Below are 25,666 nucleotides of genomic sequence, written 5' to 3' on the forward strand. Positions count from 1 at the left end.
AAGTAATATAACAAGGGAAAGAGCTATTCTAGTTCTACTTTTAAATGTATTGTGCTGATAGTATCGCTGCACTATTTCACTATTTCAGGTATAAAAACCTTTGCTTAAGTGAATGATGTTGATACTCCCTCCATCGCTCCCCTAATAAAATACGTTTTTCTGCCTTTTCAAAGTTTTTTAAATGTTTTAAATAAAGTCATCATTTACAGAAGGAAATATTCTTTTTTATTTTCATTTTCCAAAAGCAGTTCTTCCAAGACTTCTTGAAAATTGCAAAATGCATCATATTTGATCCCGTAATAACACAAACATTTGTCAACATGTTTTCCAATGATAATTCACTTTGACACGGCGGAATACGGTGGCCGACACGGGCAATAACGTTACAACAACCCAAAACACTACCATTAGGAGAAGCTCGCTGCAAATCCAAAAACAATGCAACTAAAAATAGTTGTTGTTGCAAGAAGCTCAAAACATAACGGAAACGGGGAAACAAAAAAGTGATGCACACAGCTGGGACAACTTGTTGACGTTCTGATAGGGCCGCTCAATCGTATTTTAATCGCAATTACGATTTTGGATTGCAACAATTATGAAAACAACATAATCGAAATAAAACGATTATTTTTTAAGTTTAATTTAATTTCTTTCTTTTTTTTCCTTTTCTATTGGTTTTTCCGTTGAATTATACTTAAAGTTCAGGCTAAACAACTGTTAAAAACATACTGTTCAAAAAATCTTTTTCAATGAATGGATGTTTTCAAAGTAAAGGGATAGTCGTTTTTAATAATCGTGATATCAATTATTGACCCAAATAATCGAGATGCAGATAAATGCAGCCCGTTTCTCCTTTTGTAAGTGTTTGGACAGTTGTAGTGCGTTGCCTTGCGTTAATGTCAGTTTGACATTAGAAGATCATAAACAACGGGGTCAGAAGCATCACTACAGGAGATTCAACATGTTATACACACAGTTCCTTTCAGTAGTAATCTTAAAATGCAATTGGTTGAACTTTAAACTTTCAAAGAAAAGAGTTCATCCACCTCTTTTATCGTCCAGCAGCATGCATGGTTGCTGGTTATCAGCTGTTGCGTTACAGGTTTGTTTACAGTATTGACTCTGACAGTCAGAACATATAATATGACTCAGATGCATGACGACGTATTTGCACGGAGAACAAAGTCTAGTAACAAGGAAAAACTACAGACCAGGAATATCAATCACTGTGTCATTGCTACACTTGGACTCATTTTTCAAATAATGCTCCGTTATGCTTCCGTCCTCCTCCTGAAACTGCAGCCTCACTGTAAGTGGAGAGCACTTGTCCACTTTGCAATTGACAATCACAGTGTCCCCGGAAGCTTGTACTCTACATCTACTGAGATCAGTTGTAGCATCTCTAGACACCTCACAAACCAACTGGTCCTTGTCGATGGACACGACTGCCCGTCTTCTCAGGAAGCCAGGGCTAGAGCAGAGCATCCTGTCGAGCATCTCCACATCTCGGCCATTTCTCAGCACCCAGTCGTGCAGATACCACATGTGACAGTCGCATTTCCAAGGGTTCCCGTGCAGTCTCACCGTGTGCTGTATGACAAAAGGGTCCAACAGGCCCAGTGGAAGAGATTCCAGCTGGTTGTCGGACAGGTAGAGCTGCTGAATCAGCAACTGGTCCTCAAACAGATTTGCGTCCACCCTGCTCAGGTTGTTCTTATTGAGGTGGATCGCCTTGATGCTGAAAAGTTCATTAAAGACCGTTTCTGGTAGCAGGGTGAGCTGGTTTTCAGACAGGTCTAGATTCTCCAGGGCTGTAACATTTCTAAAAGTGTCCTCAGGAAGGTCGGAGAGCTGGTTTGAGGACAAGATAAAGTCAGTAAGAGACGTCAAACTGCTCAGAGAGGACAACGTGGTCAACATGTTGCCTTTAAGGTTCAGTTCCTTCAAATTTGGGGCGTTGAATCCAAACAATTTACCACTGAAGCTCGTGAGAAGGTTCCCTCTGAGGTTCAGGACCTTCAGCTTGGTTAATACGGAGAAGCTATCATCAGCGAGTTCTGATATGTTGTTTCCTTCCAAGTGAAGCTCTTCCAGCTTTGAAACATTGTGGAACAAGTCAGATGTGAGATTGCTTATGAGGTTGTTGTTCAGTTTCAGGATCTCCAGTTTGGCCGGGCCAGAAAAAGTTTCCCTTTTCACGTCTTGAATCTTATTCTTGGACAGATCCAAGACCCGTAGATTGTGGAGGTGAAGCAGAAGGAATGCAGGCAGATTTGATATGACGTTGCCCTTCATCTGCAGAGTTTCTAGCTTTTTCAGAGAGTCGAACATGCCAGGGAGCACGGTCTTGAACATGTTGAAGTTGAGCATCAGTTTAGTCAGGTTTCCCTGCTCGGAAAAAGTTCCCAGATATAAATACTCTAGCCAGGGGTTCCCGCTGATCTCCAGCTCCTGCAGCTCACTCAGATGCTCGAAAGCCTGAGAGTGAATACTGCGCAGGGCATTACTGAGGAAGACGAGTTTGGTGAGTTGGGGGCTCTCCTTTAAAGTTTGGGCAAACAGGTACGATACTGTTGATCTGATCACGATAAACTCCTTGACTTGCCTGGACATGTTCTTCGGTAAAGACGACATCCGTTCTTCAGCACACAGGATTTGGACTGAAGTGAAACACTGGCAGTTATACGGACACAAGGTTTGTAACTGTGTGTTGCTTTTGTGGCAGAGAAGCAGCACCAGGAACAGAAGCAGTCCCAACACTTTGTCCATTTTTCACTGTGGAAACATGGAGAAACTTTCTATGAATTAACAGGGAGTCTATGCTTTGATATAAGGACAGAATACATATGCACTTTCTTCACTGAGAGTTTAAATAAATGAAATCAAACATACCTCTGTGTTACAGGGATCCCGTAAATTCCCCTGCCGATCTACAAGCCAGCTGTCACAAAGTGCACACAGCAGCAGGGTGAATTAGGCAAGAGGAAAACCTTTGGTCATCAGCCAGCTCTGACATGCTTCCATTAGCGAACAGAAAAAAGTGGATAATCCTCAAATTCAAAATGTGTTGTAATGCAAATCAGCTGACAGAGCTGAGGAACTATTGAAATAACTTGAATTTGTTGCTTTGAATAGAGGATTTTTTTCTTTTTTATGTCATTTTCAGCAGAGGTCTGGCAGAGATTAGTCAGTATTTACCAAAGCAAAACAAATATATCCCACAGGAAATGATCTGTCATCACTCTTTCCAGTTTTTGTCAACTAGTCTTTTTATATTGAAAATATAGAAACAATTACAACAGCTTGACCATTTTAAATGATAAATAAAACATGTTATTGCACGGCCTAGTCCCCCGATTCTGATTGGTCAATTTGAACATTCCAGAGGTTGTTAATGTTGGCTAACAGACCGCTGCTAATGAGAACATACCGTGTGTCAGGAGGACGAAGGGGCTATGTGCAGCCATATCTATCCGCAATAAGAAGTCCGGCACATTTTACGTCAGATGTGGACAACAAACATTATTATGTGCCGCTTGAAACTGGCATAAATGTCTATTTCTTGTTATTAATAGTATTTAATAATAGAGGCTACCTCATCATCCTTCCATAGTTTGAAAATGCCTTGTTATGTTATGTTCACATCCATAATTACACATTTACAGTAAAGTATTTTTACTTTATTACTAAATTCACCGAAAGTTTCTAAAATCTTTTTCAGATTGGAATATGATTCTCATTATTTGAAGTCTAATTATTCGATATTTATTTATGTAATTATTTATTTAATTTGCACTTATTATTTTGTTGTTATTTTTGTTTTCTGTTGAATATATCAAATTCAGTAATTTTTTAGTTGTTTGCCGGTGTGGAGATTTACAGCGTGACAACAGATGAAAAGAAAAAGAAAAAGAGTAGACAATATTAAATAGAGGCAAGCACACATTAATGATAATAAAAAAAGTAGTATACATACATTGTAAAAAAGTAGTAACATAAGCTAACTTCAAATAAATTGTAAATACTTGTACAAATAAAGTGTATATTGCACATATGAATTGTTATTTCAGAACAGTGGTACAGTGGGCTGGTATTTTAGTTTTTTACCAATTATTTTAATATTGTATTTAGTTATTGTCATTGAGGACGCCCTTGAAAACAAGATGGTACGTCCCAAGGAGTTAATTCAAATAAAAAGTAGTGACACGGTTTTTAATTGCTGTGTATTTTCCCTGGAGATGTAAGGTTTGGGAGCAGTTTGAGTGTTGCAGAGAGCCTCACCTCCACCAGGTGTCCACCCGCTCCTCCTGACCTCAGGTGATGCATTCCTAGATCCTCCCTCTCATCAGTAGTGTTCCCTGAGGATGCAAAAGTAGACACCACTGTTTGAGATCACTTCCACCCGCCCATACACCCAGGACAGGAACTACATCAAGAAATAATTGGGATCTTTTCAATCTCTTTGAACTTATTCCACTTCTTCACATTTTCTGACGTCAAGCGATGGCCAATGCAGGGATACAGCTTCTGGGCTTCACGCTGGCCTTCCTGGGCTTCATCGGCTCGATAGCTTCCACAATCATGGTGGAGTGGAAAGCTTCATCGTATGCAGGAGACAACATCATCACAGCTCAGGCCATGTACGAAGGGCTGTGGAAGAGCTGTGTGTCACAGAGCACCGGGCAGGTTCAGTGCAAAGTGTACAATTCCCTTCTCCAACTGCCAGGTAATGTTCTGCACACATCATGTTTTTACTATCCTATCATCAGACTCTAAAGTCCATGAGATACAAAAATAACTGTCTTTATTTTCGCAGAATAGCATAGTGAGCATACACCTATTATCGTTAATCCAGGCCAATATCTACTTCTTCTTCTAAAGAAATGTAGGTGTGGAAGGACTATTGGTAATTGGATAAAACAATTGTGCATTTCTCAAACGAAATAGATTTTTTTTTCATAATGGTGATTTGAAATGATGAATTTATGAAATGTCTTTTAAAACAGGATTATGTATAAATCTGTGGTCATTCAAAGCCTCCTGCGTGTTTCAGAAAGCTCTGTCCTCTCCCAGTAAGGCTGCCTGCGTGCAGAGACATGTCCGTCAAATACCAGCTGCGGGCAGATCAAAACCAAACCTCCTTTCCTTAGAAATCTATACAAAAGGAAAATATGCTCTGGATGGTTTTTGGTTTGAAATGCTAACATTTTTTGTGAAAAAGTATTTTTGGTTTGTATATGATAAAAGGCTGATACACACTTGATACACATATAGGAAGAAGTACTTAGATCCTTACTTAAATAAAAGTAAAAAATACTATGATCTTTAAATACTCCATTACAAGTAAAAGTCCTGATTTCAAAATGTTACTTAACCTGTTAAACCTGAGAGCCCCACTGTGGGTTTTTTTTCCTTCACGAAACTGTGTCTCAGGGCTTCTTAACATTTAAAAAGCTATGAATGTGTCATACTCACTTAACGGGAAGAAACTCAGCTAACTGATGATACAAACCATTTTTACCGAAACAAAGCACAAGTCTCAAAAGACGCATCTAAATGAGCCCTGAGCGACAAAATGCTAACGCACTTAGCACAGAACTCTAGGTATAAATACTTTAGTACTTATCGGATCTGCACAAACAAGATATCAGCTAGCAAGCTGAGATTTCACAGATTCCAGAAATACAAGTATCATCACAGTGCGATTACAACTCGCGACATGGGAAGCAAACCCAGACAACACACAACATAGCTTTACAGTAGGTAGCAAACACGGAGATATTCTTACCTTAGCTGTTGTTCAGATCAAAAGTCGTGTTCAATTGCATCAAAACGAGAAAAACGCGGCTGAAGGTTAATCCATAGGTTAACCCAATGTGTCTGTGTCACTTTGAAATGATTACTGATAATCCATCCTTCCATTTTTATTTCAAAAACTGAGTTTTCATATTAGCTGCTAATGGTAGCCATGAAAGTATGACAGCTTCCTGTTTTGGGTATTCTGGCTACGCATCACTCTCACTCCTTATTTGGTAATGTGTAGGTGGATTTAGGAACTTCCCCTCAATTCTATTGGCTCTAACGGTTAAAAAGAGATGTGAATAATCAAAATTGAACAAGGGGGGCCGGAGATATGGAAAATCCACCCAAATGACCCCAGAAGTGGTTTTTGTTTTGTTTTGCATCAATCTTGATAGAGGGTATTATATGTTATAGTTTGGATTCCTAAAGATTTTAGTCTACTATCCCATCATTCAAGGGTGGTTTTTACTATAAGTCATGTTTTCTTTTTGGACGGACACTATAATTTTTTTTTTTTACTATGTTCAATCTGAATTTACTTTAAAATAAAAAAAAATCTATATTGATTCTGACTCTTCTACATCCAACTCACAGGTTTATCATTGCTTTGAGAAAAAAGATTATTAATCTACCCCTTTTAGAAGTGAAGTTATTGTCATTTGTTCTGGGAATGTCATTTTCAAGCCTGAGACCTGGAAAAACAGGCTCAGGGCTTAACAGGTTATATAATGTAATGATGCATAAGTACAGGATTATAAACAAATAAATGCACTTCAAGTATCAAAAGTAAAGTTTTGCAGAGTGGATCTTAGTATATTATTATAGTTATTATATTACCCTGTTCTCATACATGTAAGAGCATTTTAGTATTGTAGTTTGTCAATGTGGAGTGAGTGTAGATATGTTAAATGCTGTGCAGATTTGTAATACAGTACTGCAAATCATGTGTTTTTATTTGAACAAAAGAACTTGAAAGAAGTGAGTGCTAAATTAAATGTAGTGAATGCGCCTCTGAAATATAGTGGAGTCATAAAAAATTAAAGTAAAAATGGATAAATGGAGTCTGACTTTAAAGAAATAATTACTTCAACTTGTGACTTTAAAACTTTTAGAAAATGAAAGTCAGATTAAGTACAACATTTATTTAAAAAATGTATTCAAGTATTGAGCTAATTTAAAGTTAAAAGTCAGAATTCCGTAAAAATGTGGCCTTAACCCTTCAACAAAAAAGGTAAACGGTCAAAGCCAATGGAAACTCATGAAAGCTGCGACATTGAATGAAATAAATTGATCCTGTGTGTTTGCAGGGATTGTGCTGGGCACCCGAGGGCTGATGATGGCTTCCATCATCTTCAGCCTCATTTCTATCTTGGTGGACGTCGTGGGCATGAGGTGCACCACCTGCATGGCAGAACAACCGGAGCAGAAAGACAAAGTGGCTCTAGCTGGAGGGGTCCTCTTCATTATCGCAGGTGAGAGTCCATTCACTTCAGACACACACATGCAATGAAAAGACACACACTGCGGCAACATTGTCTATCAGGTGGTGAGATTTTCTGCAATAAGATGTTGCCCCACACTGTTGTATGTTGTGCTTTGACCACTCTAATGCAAAACATTTGACGTTATCTGGATCCTTTTGAGTTCATGAAACATAATAAAGTCCTGCATGTTTGAACCTGCAATGATATCAAATGTTTTTCTGCTCATGGGTTTCAGGTCTGCTTGCTCTCGTGGGAGTGTCCTGGTATGGACACAGAATAGCCCAGGAGTTCTACAACCCATTCACTCCCACTAATTCCAGGTGAGGTCGCATTCTCTAGCCCTTTAGTTTGGAATCCACACTAATTATCACTGTGGCTGTTTGTAATGACACAGATAACACCAAACAATCTGTCTTTTATCATGCTGTTGTTCTCCCGGCAGTCCATGTTATCAACTGTCAACATTTGACTTGGTACCTAGTAAAAATACAAAGGTATTGTCAGTCTGTGCTCAATGTGTGACCAGTAAAAGAATATGCTGAGCGCGAGCCTACTTACTATTTTGGATACATTTGTATTTGTATTGACAATTTATGAAACCGACAAACAAACACAATTACTAAAAGCAGGAGGGCAGAAATCATAGCTTATAAAGAAAATAGCCCTCCCTTTAGTCATCCAGTTTCAGGATGAAACAACTAATAAACCTTTTTAAAATGTAAAGCACAGTACTACAATTTATATATTCATCTTGTATTTTGTTAGTACAATGTTAATAGGAAGAGTAACTAGTATAGTAGTATACGTTTAGCAAGGCCGAATTTAGCAAAATAGCAAGACACATCCCCCCCAATATTCAGATATGCTCAAAATGTTCCCCCCAATATATAGCCTAACTAACTGATATCAAATAATTAAAAATTGAATGTTTGGTGTGTGTGTGTGTGTCCCCCCACCCCCAATGTTGACTCCATGGTTACGGCCTTGGTTTAATGAATGCAGTGGAATATATAATATATACTAGCTCTGAACTGTAGTGTGAAATAAATGTGAAGTGGCCTAGCATTAAATTGAAACTATCTAATTTTTGACAAGCACCGGAGAATTTCTTACTTGTACTTTAGTACAGTAGTTGACTCAAAGTACAGTAACTTTTTTACACATTACATTTTAAGCAACAGTCAACAGCCGGTTAGCTTAGCTTAGCATAGCATAGGCAGGAAACAGGGTATCTTGAAGTCATTATCGTGACGTGCCAAGAAGTCACTGCAGCCTCCCAGCACATAACCCCATGTAACCCCATGTTTTACAATACTATTGTTGGACAGAGCCAAGCTTGTTGTTCCCAGTCTTTATGCTAAAATAAGCTAAGCTAACTAGCTGCAGGCAGTAGCTTTATATGTACATGTAGAAACTTGAAAGAGGTAAGCCTCTAACAACTATCTGACTCTAAGCAAATCAGGCAGATCACCACAAATGTTGGAATATTTATTCAATGTAAGATGTTTGAACTTTGTTGCTCATCAGCAGGTCGCATTTAAGACGCTTCAGACATGGTCAGGTAAAACTACAATGATTCAAATCTTAATGTGAATGACATCAAAACTTCCCAGCAGAAATATATGGAAGATTTAAAATGCCCCAAGTAAAACAAAATGTATTTTAAGTATATGCATTAACTGTGTCATAATTCAGTAAACAAACATGTTACAAGGACTACGCTATTGATGTATGACTCAGACTTGTATTGTATGCTGGTTCCAATAAAAATCAATACAAATCTTCTCTGTCTTTTCCACATAAGTGTCAGTGTGTTATGTGACTATATTATGTTATGCTCTCCACAGGTATGAGTTTGGGAGTGCACTGTATGTTGGATGGGGAGCTGCCTGCCTCACCATGATAGGAGGGGGCTTCCTCTGCTGTAACTGCTCTGGGGGGGGTTCTGGGAAAGCTCCAAGCCACCCAGCGTCCAGCTCCTCAGGTCAGCCGGGGCAGGGCTACGTATAGAACCATCCCTCCACCCAGCTTTCACTCAAGGAACAACACTGGGCATTGCCTTTATGTTATTTACATTTTTTTAATAGTTTTATGTTTTGTATTAGGTGTTTTTTTAAAATATATTTTTGGGGAAATACACTCAATGTTTTGGCTGTCCAGAGACTTTTGGCATTTGAACTAACAATGATCATTATTATTTAAGATGACAACAACTTTTAACTATAGTGTACATCTGCTGAGGGTGTGATAGTTTTAATCATGTGTTTTGTTTTGTTTGGAATCTTGCCATTATTCTCCTTATTGTGTCAAATAAAGTCCTCATTACTTTCGTACAAACATACCATTTTTATGTTTGTATATTATTCAGGTATATTTTTGTGCTGCAGCTTAACCGAAAGCTAATGTTTTAATCCTATTTAAGCACAAATCCAACAGTGTGTTAATCTTGGTATTAGAAAGCTGCAGCTAATTCAGAACGCTGCTGCTCGAGTCCTTACCAACACTAAGAAAGTGGATCACATCGCTCCTGTTCTGAAGTCTTTACACTGGCTTCCTGTGTGTCAAAGAATAGATTTCAAAAATACTGCTGCTGGTTTATAAAGCACTGAATGGTTTAGGCCCAAAATACATTTCTGACCTCCTGCTAAATTATGAACCATCCAGATCTCTCAGGTCTTCAGGGACTGGTCAGCTTTCTTTCCCCAGAGTCAGAACTAAACATGGAGAAGCAGCGTTCAGTTATTATGCTCCAAATATCTGGAACAAACTCCCAGAAACCTGCAGGTCCGCTGCAACTCTGACTACTTTTAAATCCAGGCTGAAGACTTTTCTTTTTGCTGCTGCTTTTAATTGAAATATTCATATCTTAAACTGCACTGTAACCATTTGCATAGTCCAACATGCTGCAGAAATATGTTGCCTCAGGGAAGACGGAATAATCCAAACAACAGGAGTAAAGGAGGCCGGGGAGCGGCTCCTGACAGGAATACCTCCAACATCGGCTCCTGTCCCAGCATGTCTCCACACAGTGAACGCATCACATTCCAACACATACCCACCCCTGTTAACATGTTAACTCACACCGTGTGCTTCTCTGTGAGGAAGAGGTAAAGAGAATTATAACCACCGTATCCCACGAGCATGCACACAACATGATCTAATTTGTAGGTTTTCTTTTTGCTGTCTGTTAAAAAATCTATTCACGGGGCCAGTTCCAACCCACACGGTGCAGGGATTCTGCAGAAGGGTGCGCCCTCCTCTGGTCACCTTAGAATCTACTGCTTAAACACCAATAATAGGCCCCTGTTCTCATTCATAACACTCCGTTCGATGTCTCACTATGGGATGCGCCTCATCCGCGGAGCTAACAGGAGCATCAATCTCATTGCGCCAATCCTGATTGGCAGGTGATCTTGACGTCAGCGTCAGGGAATCCACCCCCTATAAGTAGCTTGCGCTACGCCGCATGCGTCATTCAAACACCTCTTCTCGCTCAGAGCACATCTCTATATCGGTAGCCTGGCTAGCTTAACAGTCCACAGACTAGCTAACTTCGGTCGACGGGCGCTCGCCGGCTATTTTTATGCTTCTGTAAGAAGACTGTTGGTATTAACATACCAGTTAATACTGCAATCGACCTCGCCGTTTTTTCTTTTCACCGGGAATTAAAAAGGTAAGGTTTTGACTTTCAAGCTAGCAGCACACCTGTTGCTAGCTTGACTCCCTCGCTACCGACACCACGATAGCGAGGATATTTTTTTCTTTTCTTCTCACACCAGAGAAAAATAGGATTAAAAGAATATTGCCACACCAGGTAATATTCTTCGAGATAAAATCCTACGCCGTTGTCTTTTCTTCGGACTAACGACAAATTGGAGAAGATCTTTTTCTCGGTAAAGTACCTGCTACGAGCGCGTCCTTCCCACGTCGCCATAATGGCGAACAAGATGGACACGTCTCTCCCTCACACCAGAGGAGTCAGGGAATTTGAGGCTCGGCTCTGCGGCTGCGGGTTGAAGATTTCGGACGCAGACTCACACCAGGTCTGCTCGTCCTGCCTCGGCTTGCAACATGCCCAGGAGGCTATCGACAACCCCGGCTCATGCGGGCATTGTGCTCGTTTCACCATAAAGAGCCTCCGCCGACGGCTAGCTCGCCAAGCTAGCTTGTCGGGTCAGGACCCCCTCATGTCCCGTGATTTGCCGGACGGAAATCAAGACACGGGGGCGTCCGCCACAGAGATGGAGCCCCGCACTGTGTCGGTCTGGAGCTCATCAGCAGTGGCAGCTGCGGAACCGGAGTCCCGCGCCGTGTCAGGCTGGGACTCATTGGCAGCGAGAGACGCGAGAGCGGAGCCCCACGCTACACCAAGCTGGGGCTCCCGGCTGGACCTCACCATGGTCTCGCCCGCGGAAGATGTCCTGGAGTTGGACTACACGGAGGACGAAGAGGATGCCTCTGGATTCCTCCTGTCCGACTCGGATGAGCAGGAAGACAACGTCTTCATGTCATCGGCTCAGGCTGCAAAGCCGGGAGCGATGGCTGCTTTCCCGGGCGATAGCACACCAGCTTCGTCCTGTCTCAGTTTGGACCTGCAGGCCGTGTGTCAGCGTGCCGCGTCCAGACTAGACATTCCATGGCCCGAAATGGCCAAGGAGACCTCCAGGTCCCGTTACGAGGGGAAACATTTGCCCCAAGCAACGAGGAGAAAGAGGCAACTCCTTCCGGTTTTCCCGGAGATGTTGGATGAGGTGTCGGTCTCGTGGAGAGACCAGCCCTTCAGCAACAAGGCCCCAATCCAGGTTGCCTCCTCCCTAGACTGTGATGGTATGGAGAGGCTCGGCCTGCTCCGCATACCGCCTATGGAACCGCCGGTGGCAGTCCACCTCCTACCGAGGATGGCTACTACACCAAGCAGGAACCCCACGCTGCCGGCGAAGGCGGACCGATTCCAGTCGACCATGACTGAACGGTCCTACAGAGCCGCAGCGTTGTCCACCAGGGCTTTGAACGTTTCCTCGCTGCTAACCGCATACCAAGCGATCTGTCAAGCAATCCTGGACCGGCAGTACTGGACGAGATAGCCGCGATCACGGACATCTGTCTCCGCGTTCAACGCTGCGCTGTCCAGGCCACGGGCAAGGCAATGGGAATCATGGTGGTGCAGGAAAGAGCTAGATGGCTCAACCTCACCAACCTCCCAGACCGGGAAAAGGAGGATGTGTTGGACATGCCCATCGTTCCCGAGGGGATTTTTGGCTCTGCTCTCGTCTCCATGCAGAAGAGATGCGAGTCCAAGAAGAAGGAGGACGAGGCCCTCCACCTCGAAGGGTCCAGCCGCTGCCTCCACAGCGGCAGTCCTTCGCCCAAGCTACCTCAACTGCTCGGTTCAAAGTACCAAAGCAGCAGAGGTCACAGCCCGCCCCGAGTCCCCAGCCCAGGCAGGAGACGAGGGCGAGTTGGCCCAGAAAATCTCCGGTTCCGGCTGCAGCCCAGGCGCAGCCAACCCAGAATTTCGGCCAGCAGTCGAGGAAGAAGAAACGGGCGGCCTGGAAGTCCACGGTTCCCCAGCTCCAGATGTGTTCCCGCTGCCTCGAGAGATTCCTCAACGCCATCCTCAAGTCTGCAAAAACACATGTCACGATATTGGTCTGTTTTCTCTTATAAACCATTTTCCGCTGACGCATCCAGGCTTCAGGCCGAGGGCGCAGTTCAAAAAAATGAAAATAAAAACAATAAAAACAATAAAAACAATAAACAGTCCGCTAATTGTTCCCCTTTTGAGAGCAGCTACAGCCTCCCTCAAAAGGCAGATAATAGACGGGTCTGTGAAGGCACCACCGCCACGCGCATGCGCAGTGACGACTGGGGTTATAAAGCCACCACCGTCACGCGCATGCGCAGTGCCGGCTGGGGTTGTGAAGGCACCACCGTCACGCGCATGCGCAGTATCGGTGGGGATTGTCGAAATGGGGTACCACCGTGTTCAGACACTAGAGGGCCCCATATCAAAACAAATAGAGACTCAGAGGGTAAGAGACTTGACATCTCCGCTGGCTCTAAGGAGCAAACAGTGGGAGATGCTCACAATGTCTGCTTGGGTTTTCAAGACAGTAACACAGGGCTACAGACTCCAATTCGCTGTCACCCCCCCCTCGCTTCTCGGGCATTCTGTATTCACAATCCCGAGGAGAGTCAGTCCATATTCTAGAGAGAGAAATTCTCTCACTTCTAGAAAAGAAGGCTATATCTATAGCAGAGTCAGAGCGGCTTTTATTCCAAGTATTTCCTCGTTCCCAAACGGGGAGGGAACGGAATTCGGCCAATACTAGATTTGAGGGCTCTGAACAAATATCTAAAAAGATACAAATTCAGAATGCTCACTCACACATCTCTGCTGCGTCTCGTGTGACAAAACGACTGGTTTACATTAGTCGACCTGAAAGATGCGTATTTCCACATCCCAGTATATTTCCCACACAGGAAATATCTGAGGTTCTCATTTCAGGGGATCTGTTACGAATACAGAGTACTTCCCTTCGGTCTGTCTCTCAGCCCATGAATGTTTGTACAATGTACGGAAGCCGCGATAGCCCGTTAAGACAACAGGGTATTCGCCTGGCAACCTACCTAGACGACTGGCTGCTTCTCGCACAGTCGGAACAGGAGGCTATTACGCAGACAAATGTCCTCGTAAAGCACCAACTCAACCTGGGTTTCATAATAAACACAGAGAAGAGCATGTTGTGCCCGGCCCAGACTGTACTCTTCCTGGGTTTACACCTGAACTCGGTGTCCTTTACAGCCCGCCTGTCAGCGGAAAGAGTGAAAGCTTTCAGAGCTTGTCTCGCGCATTTCCAGCTGCGCAAACATGTACTTTTCAGATCATGCCTGCGGTTACTGGGGCTCATGGCGTCAGCCATCCTGGTCGTACGACTGGGACGCTTACACATGAGGGAGTTTCAGCGCTGGGTAGCCACTCTAAAACTAAACCCCGCGCGTCATGGCGCGCGGAGAGTGATGGTTACTGTGAAATGCGTAATGGCACTGCGCCACTGGCTGCACCCGACTTTTCTAGTACGGGGCGTGCCTATGGGTGCTGTCCTTTCACGGAAGGTGGTCACCACGGACGCATGTCTGACAGACTGGGGAGGTATTTACGAAGGTCGCCCGGTGAGGGGTCTCTGGAGCAGAGACCTCCAGCGGGCGCACATAAATTACCTGGAGCTTTTAGCGGTGTTCCTCACCCTAAAAACGCTTTCTGCCTTTTCTCAGAGGACACCATGTCCTCGTGAGGACGGACAATACGACCACAATATCGTATATAAACCGACAAGGGGGTTTGCGCTCTCTCCGGTTACACATGCTGGCACGCAAACTGATCTTGTGGAGCTGCGGCCGTCTCCTCTCTCTGGGAGCGACGCACGTACCGGGTGTAATGAACCTCGGGGCAGACCTGCTGTCCAGAGGCGTACCACTATATGCAGACTGGACTCTACATCAAATGGTTGTGAGCCAGCTGTGGGTGTGCTACGGCCGAGCCGCGGTAGATCTGTTCGCATCAAAAGAAAATGCTCACTGTCAGCTTTTCTTTTCAATGCGCGATCAAAACGCACCATTAGGCGTGGACGCGCTCGCGCACATTTGGCCTCCGGTCGTCCTGTACGCGTTTCCACCCCTGGCGCTGATACCCCCAACTCTGGCCAGAGTGAGGGAACAGCAGCACACAATGATCCTGATAGCTCCGCACTGGCCTCCAATGTACTGGCTGGCGGAGATCTATCAGCTGCTGTGCGGTCAGCCGTGGCAGCTCCCCCTACGCAGAGACATACTGTCTCAGGCGGGGGGGACGATCTTTCACCCACACCCGGAGCGCATGGCCCTATGGGCCTGGCCCGTGAGTGGTACAATCTGAATACAGTGGGTCTCCCGCAGAAGATGATAAACACTATTCAGAGTGCGAGAACTTCCTCCACCAGGTCTCTTTATGACTGTAAGTGGAGAGTGTTTGAGGAATGGTGCCTTCAAAAAGGGCACACCTCTTTTCAATGCCCTGTGGGAGTGATTTTTATCATTTCTACAGGACCTAATTGAAAAACACAGAGCTTTCTCCACGATCAAAGTCTACCTGGCTGCTATTGCTGCATGCCATGTGGGCTTTGAGGGCAAGACGGCCAGCCAACATCCTTTGGTCTGCCGTTTTATGAAGGGAGCTCGCAGGCTCCTTCCTGTTTCCAGGTCACTGGTGCCCTTATGGGACTTGACAGTGGTTTTAGATGGGCTCACTCGAACCCCATCTGAACCCCTGGAAGAAGCTGACATGAAGCACCTGTCACTCAAGACAGTGCTGTTACTGGCCCTGGCATCCGCCAAGCGAGTCAGTGACATTCATGCGCTATCTGTACATCCTTCATGCACTCAGTTCGCCCCAGGGCTAACGAGAGTGTTGCTGAAGCCCAACCCTGCCTTTATACCTAAGGTGGTTTGTTCATGTACCCCAATTGACATTGAGGCATTTCTTCCGCCGCTGTGTCCCTCCGGGGAACAGCAGCCGAATTTGCTATGTCCGTGCTTTACGCACTTATATGGATAGATCAAAAGAGTTTCGTCGTAATGACCAACTCTTTGTGTCCTGGGCTAACCCTCAGAAGGGCAAGCCTGTTACTAAGCAACGGCTCTCTCACTGGATTGTGGAGGCAATTGCTTTGGCTTACACGAGTCAGGGTCTGCAGGCACCTTCGGGTTTGCGTGCTCATTCGACTCGTGGTCTGGCTGGGCTTTGTTCAAGGGTGTCTCCATCCAAGACATTTGTGCAGCGGCGAGCTGGTCCTCGCCGCTCACTTTTGTCCGCTTTTACAGGCTAGACGTCTCTGCTCCCAGTGTGGGCCGAGCAGTGCTGGGCACCCTGTTGAGTCAGAGCTCTACCTGTTAAGTTCTGGTTGGTTTGGTGATTTTCGAGATAAGCTCGTCTGGCAATACGGGAGCTACAATATCCCATAGTGAGACATCGAACGGAGTGTTATGAATGAGAACTATAGGTTACTTACGTAACCCCAGTTCTCAGAGTAACATGAAGTGAGATGTCTCACCAGACGGCCCTCCTTGCTATGGTGAAGCGAGAAGAGGTGCTTATTTTGAATGACGCATGCGGCGTAGCGCAAGCTTCTTATAGGGGGTGGATTCCCTGACGCTGACGTCAAGATCACCTGCCAATCAGGATTGGCGTAATGAGAATGATGCTTCTGTTTGCTCCGCGGATGAGGCGCATCCAGTGGCGGCCAGCCCATAGGGACGCTAGGGGCGCCGCCCCACCTCTTCCCACATACAAAATATATATATATATATATATATATATATATATATATATATATATATATATATATATTATATATATAGCCTATATATATTTCAAAAATATATATATATTATATTTTTTATTTTTTATGAACAAGGTAAATATCATACAATTGGTATCAGTAAAAAGTATAATCTACAATAAAATCTTGTTTAAAATTGTGTTACGATGTCTAAAGTTACTGATAAGTCACATGTTTCCTGCCTGGCCTTGCCCTTGGCATTAGTTTATCATTGCGGGGTGCTGCCCCCGAGCCAAACAGCAGCAACCAGCACATTGCAAAAGTCTCAATAGTAAACTGTTCCGCTGAAACATAATTTCAGCCAATCAGCGCCCTCAAATATTTTGGTCACGAGGGCGCTCACGTTGGCGTCCACGTTGCTTACGTGCGTTGACGTGAGTTGTTTTATAGACTCGTGAGGAACTGGGGTAGTATCTATAGTAACGCAGTGTAGGATGAGCCGTGACGTCATCTTCAATGAGTTCCCCAGAAAAACAACACAGCTGTTAGCTCTTAGCACTCAGAGCTCACAGCTCTTCATATCTGTTCAGAAACTAGACAAAAGTTAAACAAGTACAAACCACATACTGTCTGTGTCATGGCGAATACAGTCGCTGGTTTATTTATGTCTGTATAGGCCGTTGTTGTGAGTGTGGACGGTCGGAGCATTTACAACGTTAGCTTAGCCAAATCTCCATTAGAAAACACACATTTTAAAAGGTTTTTCGCCTGCCGTCTGTCTGCAGACATGTCAAAGCCTTAATTCATGGTTTTTACTATCCGGTATCAGTATGTTGTTACTTCGGCATCATTTTGAAACGTGTATTACAATTAAATCACGGTCAAATAAGTTCATCTTGTTGTAGTTGTAGCCCCCTTGACAGCGATTCTCTCTCTAGTTTAGCATACTACTCATACCCATTACATCACCAGAAGTCCCAATTTAAGGGGTCATTTCTCTCAACAAAAAAAAAGTTTACTCACTATATCAACAGCCCCACCAAAAATATTTTCCACCAGCCGCCACTGGGCGCATCCCATAGTGAGACATCTCACTCATGTTACTCTGAGAACTGGGGTTACGTAAGTAACCTATAGTTTTTGATGTGCTTTTGTGTCTCTTTCTCGTTGGTTTGTGTCGTTTGGTAGTTGTTCTGAGTGTCTTTGTAGCTGTTTCATGACTCTAAGTGTTCATTTTGAGTCGAGACATGGTTGCTTCATGCCTCTTTCAGTTACATTGTTCATTGTTTAGCAATCTTTACATGTCATGGTTGAATGGAAGTGAAATTATGATTATTTGTATTCTACTTGTTCTTATATGAAGCTCCTTTTCCTAATTTTGCATAATTAAAAAAAATGTTATGACAGAGTTATATTGTAAAGCACTTTGCAATATTGTTTTGCCCTAATAAAAAAGATATCCTGATTCACCAATGCAAAAAACAAAACAAATAAGCAAAACAATAGTACAACAACAAACACTCAATATGGTTTGCAAAAGGAGGTGAACAACATTTGAAGATTTATTTTAAGATATGAGATTTAACATTATGATAAAATTGCATTTAATCTAGGCTTTAAGATGTCAGAACTAAAGATCCATTGTTTCGGGAAGGATTCCAGTAGTTGGGGTGCCCTGGGGTTACAATTAAAACAAGTTACATTTCCGTATGAAATTACTTCAAAATACGCCCTTCCCTGCCTGATTCGAGCGAATGCAGTTGATTCAATTGACATTTCAATGAATCAATTTCACTTCCTGAGAAGCCTCAGAAGAATACAGCAAGTATGAATTAATCATAAAGACCCTTCTTTCCCTCAGGCACAGACGCTGTTACCTCAGGCCTATTTATGTCTAACTTCCTGATTTAGAGGGAAAAATGGAGGAAGATGAAGTGCAAAGTTCACGTTCTGTGGCTACGGTGTGGCAACAGGAAGATGATCATTTACTTCCCCTCTTATCATACAGTATCTGTGAATGACTGCTTTGTCATTTGAACAAAACTAAAAGTACAGATAAGGATGTACTGATGTGATGGATTGATTATAGTTATTTATAAAGTGCAAAAAAATATGGATGAAATGAAAAGCCTTGGAAGAAGAATCAAAATATTATAAATGACACGATATGAATACGATATTATTGAAAGGGGCCCTGTAGTCTGCTCATTTTCAGGTGACATGTTTCCATACATGAAGCACGATTGTGTTGTCCTTTGAAGTAAACAAAGGAGTCCAATGGAGGCGTTTCAGGCAAAAACATAAATACCACACTACAGGAAAGGGAAAACCCAAAAGAATAATGGTTCTCTTTAAAGTGCATTGTTTAACAATGTTATGTCTTATAGATGTCCTTCTATTATGTGATGTATACATCACTTTAAAAATAGTTTAAATGGTTACATACAAAAAGAGAGAGAAATAAATAAACTGCCATAAACTTTAGTCCAAAGTCTTGAATATATTGTGAAAATAGCGCATCTTAAAAAGGGATCACCTTTGGCCACTAGAGGGCAACAGAGGACAGGTTTAGAGCTATTACAACCCGTGAGTCGCTCCTACTTTGTTAACCATTTGACTTTTTCCCCACATCATTATATACACTTCTAAACCTTGTGCTAGCTCTTTAAAAGCTGCGGGCCAAACTACTTTTTCATCTTTTATAAAAAAACGGAATAATATGATGCACAATAATATAATCATTTCTAGAAAAAAGCAAATAATGCTCCAAAAATACAAATAATTGATCAACAATAAAATAAAACCCAATTTTATAATAACTTGAACAATAAAGGAAAAAACGAACTGACTGATTTGAGAGTGACTTTCTTATCTTTAATGCAATACATACTGAAGTATTTGGAATATTTTCATGGTTCAAACACCCTTTTGGCTCAGATAATACAACAAGTAAAAATAATTCATGGTTATTGAATTGTCAGTTTTGACTTCATCACTCGTGTACCGTTAGGAATGTTCTGCATCTTTGGTCCTCTCCTGATGTCCAATCCACTCAAAGATCCACTCTGGCCTAATGGACCTTCCTCTCACAACGACCAATCAGCATGAGTAGCGGGGGCATTTCCCATTTTACATGAATGCATCTTTGTCTGACAATGACGCACCACTCCTGCTGATTCAGCATACATTCGATTAGATGCACTTTATTGATCCCAAATTGTGAATGTTTTTGTTCCAGTAGCATGTTAACAAGACATTCCACATGACTGACATTGAAAATAAACTTAAACATTAAAATGACAGATGATAGAAGTTAGAATACACCATAATAAACCAACCTAGTGCTAAAATCAATATAAACATAGCAGGATACTAGAAGTGTGCAAAGTATGCAGTATTGCAGTTTCTCTTTTAAATAAAAAATACAATTCAAATGTATGTTTTCCGACAAGAAATCCGTTTCAGCGAGCGGACATGAGGTTCTAGAAGTTCAGTTTTCTTTCACATTTGACCATTTCAAGAAAAAAAAAGCACATTTATAATTGTTATATTATTATAATAATGCCAAAATTATAAATAAGTGAATCTGTAAAAAAAAAATATAAATCATACATAAAAAAATAATACATATATTTAAAAAACATATTAATAATAACAATAATAATTAATACAAATTTGTAATATTGTTAATTATACTGGTAATAATAATAATAATAATAATAATAATACAACTTAAATAAAAAAATTATGTTCTTTTACATTTTCCATTGTTAAGAAAAAAGCATATTCACTAGTTACAAAGTGCTTTAAAAAAAACAAAGAAGATATTTAAAACTCACAGAGAAGGATATCAACTTAAACAATAAGATAATAAAAAACATTATAAAACGGGGAGTAAAACTAACAGAGTTTAGTAGTAAAACATGAATCACATCAAAAGCATTGTGGGTGCTCCTCATGTAGTGGGAGTAGGTCAGACATGTAAACAGTAACCAACAGCAACATTTCTCAGGTTTGACCTTTGCTCTTTTGCACACATTGCCCTCAGTAAGAACGGTTTTAAATGAAAATAAGCTAAACACACAAATCCTATTTCCCCAAAGGGACTTCATGTAGTAATGCTGCTTGTGCAGAAAACACTGAAGGCATGTTCGCAACCCGCACCACCAATATGATTTTTAAATGAGCCATGAAATATGAGGATGTGCTGCAGTGAGACCCATTCAGAATGACATGTTTATGATCTTTGTGAAACGACTGCGATCCGACTGATGAAGTGCATCCCCGCTCTTTAGCCCAGTATTGGATCTGGATCTGGACCAAACTCTCACTCAAACTGCTGCAATCAGCAGAGTGCTGCCAGACACCACAGGAAAATCAATGAGCGGTACAAAATCAAACAGAAACTAAACTGCTGCTAGATCATTTGTCTTCCACTGCCGTCTTTGGCCCCTTGAATATTACAAAACCATCCTGAATGTAAAGAATATAGAACTCTTCTCAAAGGGGCCCTATTTCTTTTTGGGGTTTTCCTTTTCCTGTAGCGAGTAGGCCTACTATAGGTTTTTGTGCATGTAAATGGTCTGGTCCCTGCCTGAATTGCCTAGATTGGACTCCTTTGTGTCCTTGCTTAACAAAGTGACATGTAACGCTCACGCTTCTAATGGCTAGCGCTCCAACACATTGTACGTGATAGGCTAAGGGGCGGGACATCTCTAAGTGGTTGGCCTTGGGACCGAAGGGTCGCCTGTTTGGGTCCCGATCAGACCAAAATAATACGGAGTGTGGACTGGTAGCTGGAGAGTTGCCAGTTCACCTCCTGGTCACTGCCGAGGTGCCCTTGAGCAACAGCTCCCTGGCAGCCTCTTCACTCTGGCCCTCTCAAGATGCATGTGCATGTGTATTCCACTTGTATTCTGTAGTGTGTATGTGTGTTTTACAATGCATGTGTGCACCTTCCTGGATACTATGTCTATAACAGTGGAAAAAAGGAATTTCCCCCTCAGGGGATAAATAAAGGTAAATCCTAATGTTAATCTCAATCCCAGTTTTAGAAAGGGATAATAATGAATTTGTTTTGGCTTCGTGTGAGAGTATTTTATGTTCACAAATGACTGATTGAACTTTCCTAGGCCACAGACATAAATTATTAAAATTAAATGCATCTTGAGCATCCATTTTTTGTAACTTTATACTTATTTTTATTTTTATAATAATGACTTCAATGACTGTAATTACAATAACAATGTGTACAGATTACGAAAAAAAAGCAATGCTTTTTTTTGTTTACAAATGAAAGCATACAGTATGTGACATACTTATAATTAGCTTTAGTGTGTCTGCATGAGAAATCCTTTTTTTCTTTTTTGTTCATGCTTTTATTTTGAAAGGGGATAGTGTATGATTAGGGGATTTAAAGAGCCTGTGACACGAACCCAACAACTGTTGTGCAATGAAATAGTAGGCTACTAGTAATCTCGAACCGTCAGTTTAAAAAAGAAAAAGCGATACCGTTCCGATAAATATAAATAATTTAGAACATCGCGGGAAAATTCCTTCGACTCATTTTGAGGTTTTGGGGGAAGCCAGAAGTGACGTCAATGCGGGAACGCTTCACTGTGCGGCGAGAGAGCCAAACACGGACAAAGTGTGTTGTCATGCGTAGAAATGGTGAATTACTGAGTTTAGGCACGTTAATAACGTTTTAATGAAGTGGACTACAGTATATTCATATTTGTCAGTACTTTCATGTCAATTCGGCGAACATAAACATAAATGATCGTGGTGAAGATGATGATTAAATTAGGATTACAAATCGGTAGTGAGAGCTGCTGAATTTCCTCCCGTCGGATGTGATATAAAAACAAATCGATTATTTTTGTAAACTCAAGTGGATGAAACTACATTTATTAGTGCTTTCATGTCAATTCGGCGAACATATGATACATTAAATGATCGTGAGGATGATGATGTAAAAATCTTTTGTTTGAGCCGCTCTGCATTTCCTGATGAGAAAACAAACCTTAGCTTTTTGTAGTTGCAGTCAGTGGTGTAGTGGGCGTTGGACGCGGGGGTACGCTGTACCCCCACTTATTTGAAGCATGATTTCTTTTTTAAATAGTCTAATACATCTAAAATTATTGCCAGTGTTATCAGTTGCAAGTGTGTGTTTGTTGTAATAATGACGAAAACATAATAGGCAGATTTCACAGTAATTATAATAAAAACGTAGCTCAAGCATTTATGCAACTTGATTTGAAGCGTGTGTGTGTGAGGGGCAGAACTGTGTGTGTAGGGTGACCAGGTGTCCCGCACTGTGCGGGACTGCACACACAGCATTTTTTTTATTTGTCCCGCGTCCCACACATTGAGACTATGTCCCGTATTTAAGTGATAGTCGCGCAGAAAGGCCGGATCGGTTCGCTGACAGCCGGCACCGCCCTTTATTATTATATTGTCTAAACTGCATCATGTAAGTTGCGCTGACAGGCGACACAGAGGTCCCCAAGCGAGCCAGGTATGTAAAGGTTATAAGGCTAAAACACTCAGCTACCAAGGCCTTCCTACTTTTCTTTGGATATGTGAAGCAGGCTTTACATAAGTAAGGTTTTTAATCCAGGACATTTTGCGCAAATGTTGTAACCTTAAAAAGGGAAATAATGAATGAGGAAAGTGAAGAAATACAACTACGCAGCTCCCTCCTTCACTCGTCTGAATCGAGCCATCTTTATAATGAAGCTTGTACATTTACAATGAATACACTCAAGTTTCAGGACTAATAATAACGACTAAATTCTCCTTTATCCTTAGCTCTTTAACAGTGATAACAAAACATCTGTATAGGAATGTGAATGTAACAGTGCCTAGCTTAGCTGCTAACAACATGACAAACGGTCAGATTCAGCGGCACCACGAAGTATACAGAAGCTAGCTTCAATGCCCACAAAGTTAGCCAGAATTAGCAAAAACCTTCAAACAATACAAAAAATTAAAAAATACACACTTTCCTCTCACAACGAACCACGGTGATGTAATACAGATTATATATAACATGGGTTGATACATTTATAGTGCTTTGTTTACTGTAATTAGCTTAAAAAGAGAAATAATGAATGAGAAAAGTGAAGAACTACAACTACGCATCTCCCGCCTTCAATCGTCTGAATCGAGCGAGGAAGAGCGCAGTGATCCCTCCCACTGGAACCCCAAGGCATTAGCAACAGATTAACGCACAATCAACCCATACAGCAGGATACATCTATCTCTCAGAATTGACTATTCTTGTCTGTCACACAATTACTGAAGTAAAATATTTACTGCTGCAAAGGTTGTACTATTTACATCCAGCAGAGGTCCCCTCTCACCTGATTTTAACTGACAGTAAGAAGATCCTCAGTGGAAGTTCCACCTCAGTCATAATCGTCTCTTCCATTGATCCAGTCAGGAGTTGGGACACGCAGAAAAGACTGTGGGACCATCCTCTCTTTATATTTGTGTGTTACAGAGATATATATGGTGAACAGTGGAGCAGTTTATTTGCAGTGGCGTCCAGTTGTTGGTCCATATGTGATGTTGTGTGCTTCTGCTAATATCATGGTATTGATTCAAGCTGTATTTCCCAGTCCTTTGAGACCTGCCTCTGACATATTAAATATGCTATAGGACCACAGGAAGAGTAGCTTTTGTCGAGAGCAAAAGCTAATGAGGATCCTTAATAAACATAAACATAGGAACGTCCTCGCTCCCACACATGTAATATATAGGGGTTTACCTCAGGGATCCACCTTACATTACAGTAAGAAATATATCCTTCTTGTGAATCACATTTGATTGCTATCTCTAAATGTTGGAATATTCTCTGTTATGTATGAGTCCTGGTGAATGCTTTCTCTTTGCATTCATTTTCCAGAACAGCCTCCTGTTCTTGTTTTTCAATGTTTTTGTTTAAATGTAGAACTTTATATGCAGTGTTGTCAAGTTGTACATGTAATTAAACTAATATTTCAACTACAATTCAAAGGTGCTTGTCAGCAGTTCAGTTATGTTCATATTTGCATAGTGATTTTTAATTTAGCTATTTATTATGTAATTTAGCTATTTATTATGTAATTACAACAACAACAAATTATACAAAAAGGAAAGACATTTTTTTTGTATCATTGCTTCTCTACTGTGATTAAAGCTTTTTAAATTATCATAGGAGATAGATCCCTTGTTTTTGTTCATACTTTGTTAAAACCTAGAAGTTGAAACCCTTTATAGTTGTTAAAAGTTAGATTTTAAATAACAGACGTTAAACATTTGTTTTGGTGGTAACACTTTATATTAAGATACAAAAATTCACCATCAACTAGTTGTTAACTAGAAAATGCATTTCCTGCAGAAAATGCGTGCGAATGCTGTGAACTGTGAACATTTGTGGCTGAATTTAGCTGAAAATGCAGAAAAAGCTGATTATGTTATTAGCTGAGTGGTAGCTGCTTTTAGCTACAAAAACCAAGTAAGCGTGTTGCTGAACTTAGCAGAGAAATGCAGAAAAGTGAAGTGATTTGAATCACATTGTTACAGCTCAAATGCATTGCAATGACTTTGTTGAAAACTTGAAAGTGAAATGTTAAACTGGAAGAGTAGGAAAAATAGTGAAGAAGCTTAATGTTTAAAAGAAAAGGTTTAAAAAAGGTATAAACAACAACATTTCCTGAAATAGCTGAATAAGTTAATAGTTGAATGGTTTCTGTAGCTGAAGGTAAGCTGAAGGAGTTAGATATTAAATGTAAGTAGTAGTGAATGAATGTTTACATACACCTGTGTGTGTAAGCCCGGAGATCAAAGGTTTCCATGGGGACAACCCTATCAAAACACCTTTTTACGTCTGTCTGTCTGTCTGTCTGTCTGTCTGTCTGTCTGTCTGTCTGTCTGTCTGTCTGTCTGTCTGTCTGTCTGTCTGTCTGTTTGTACCAGTCTGTCTGTACCAGTCTGTCTGTGGGCGTGTCTGCTCTTATTAGATGATGTCACTCAGGTTTGTGGCAACCATCTGCCCAGCAACACCATGGCAACCTGAAC

General features: G+C 41.6%; 2 protein-coding genes across 3 annotated transcripts; one reads left to right on the forward strand and one right to left on the reverse strand.

Moving 5' to 3' along the window:
- Positions 1 to 202: 202 nt before the first annotated feature.
- LOC307018289 (uncharacterized protein) lies at positions 203 to 6,264 on the reverse strand. 2 transcript variants are annotated; one of them, XM_079648457.1, is made up of 5 exons: positions 5,789 to 6,264; positions 4,486 to 4,661; positions 4,282 to 4,358; positions 2,893 to 2,941; positions 203 to 2,775 (listed from the first exon to the last, which is right to left on the reverse strand). In XM_079648457.1, exon 5 carries the CDS (start codon positions 2,767 to 2,769, stop codon positions 1,204 to 1,206), a length of 1,566 nt encoding a protein of 521 aa, XP_079504583.1. In that variant the 5' UTR covers positions 2,770 to 2,775; positions 2,893 to 2,941; positions 4,282 to 4,358; positions 4,486 to 4,661; positions 5,789 to 6,264; the 3' UTR covers positions 203 to 1,203. The 2 variants fall into 2 exon arrangements, with proteins under 2 accessions (XP_079504583.1, XP_079504582.1); XM_079648456.1 differs by lacking the exons at positions 4,282 to 4,358; positions 4,486 to 4,661; positions 5,789 to 6,264 and having other exon boundaries at positions 2,893 to 4,237.
- cldn1 (claudin 1) lies at positions 4,365 to 9,627 on the forward strand. The gene is made up of 4 exons (XM_079648459.1): positions 4,365 to 4,726; positions 7,110 to 7,274; positions 7,522 to 7,606; positions 9,134 to 9,627. The coding sequence occupies exons 1-4, from the start codon at positions 4,504 to 4,506 to the stop codon at positions 9,294 to 9,296; spliced, it is 636 nt and encodes a 211-aa protein (XP_079504585.1). The 5' UTR covers positions 4,365 to 4,503; the 3' UTR covers positions 9,297 to 9,627.
- Positions 9,628 to 25,666: the final 16,039 nt, after the last annotated feature.

The sequence above is a fragment of the Notothenia rossii genome, assembly GCF_949606895.1.
Source record: "Notothenia rossii genome assembly, chromosome: 9".
Classification (NCBI taxonomy): Eukaryota; Metazoa; Chordata; class Actinopteri; order Perciformes; family Nototheniidae; genus Notothenia; species Notothenia rossii.

Coding starts and splice junctions, on each gene's coding strand:
- cldn1 (XM_079648459.1), top strand. CDS start 4,504: ATGGCCAATGCAGGGATACAGCTTCTGGGCTTCACGCTGGCCTTCCTG. Junction 7,275..7,521: donor GGTCCTCTTCATTATCGCAG/GTGAGAGTCCAT, acceptor CATGGGTTTCAG/GTCTGCTTGCTCTCGTGGGA. Junction 7,607..9,133: donor TTCACTCCCACTAATTCCAG/GTGAGGTCGCAT, acceptor TGCTCTCCACAG/GTATGAGTTTGGGAGTGCAC.
- LOC307018289 (XM_079648457.1), bottom strand. CDS start 2,769: ATGGACAAAGTGTTGGGACTGCTTCTGTTCCTGGTGCTGCTTCTCTGC.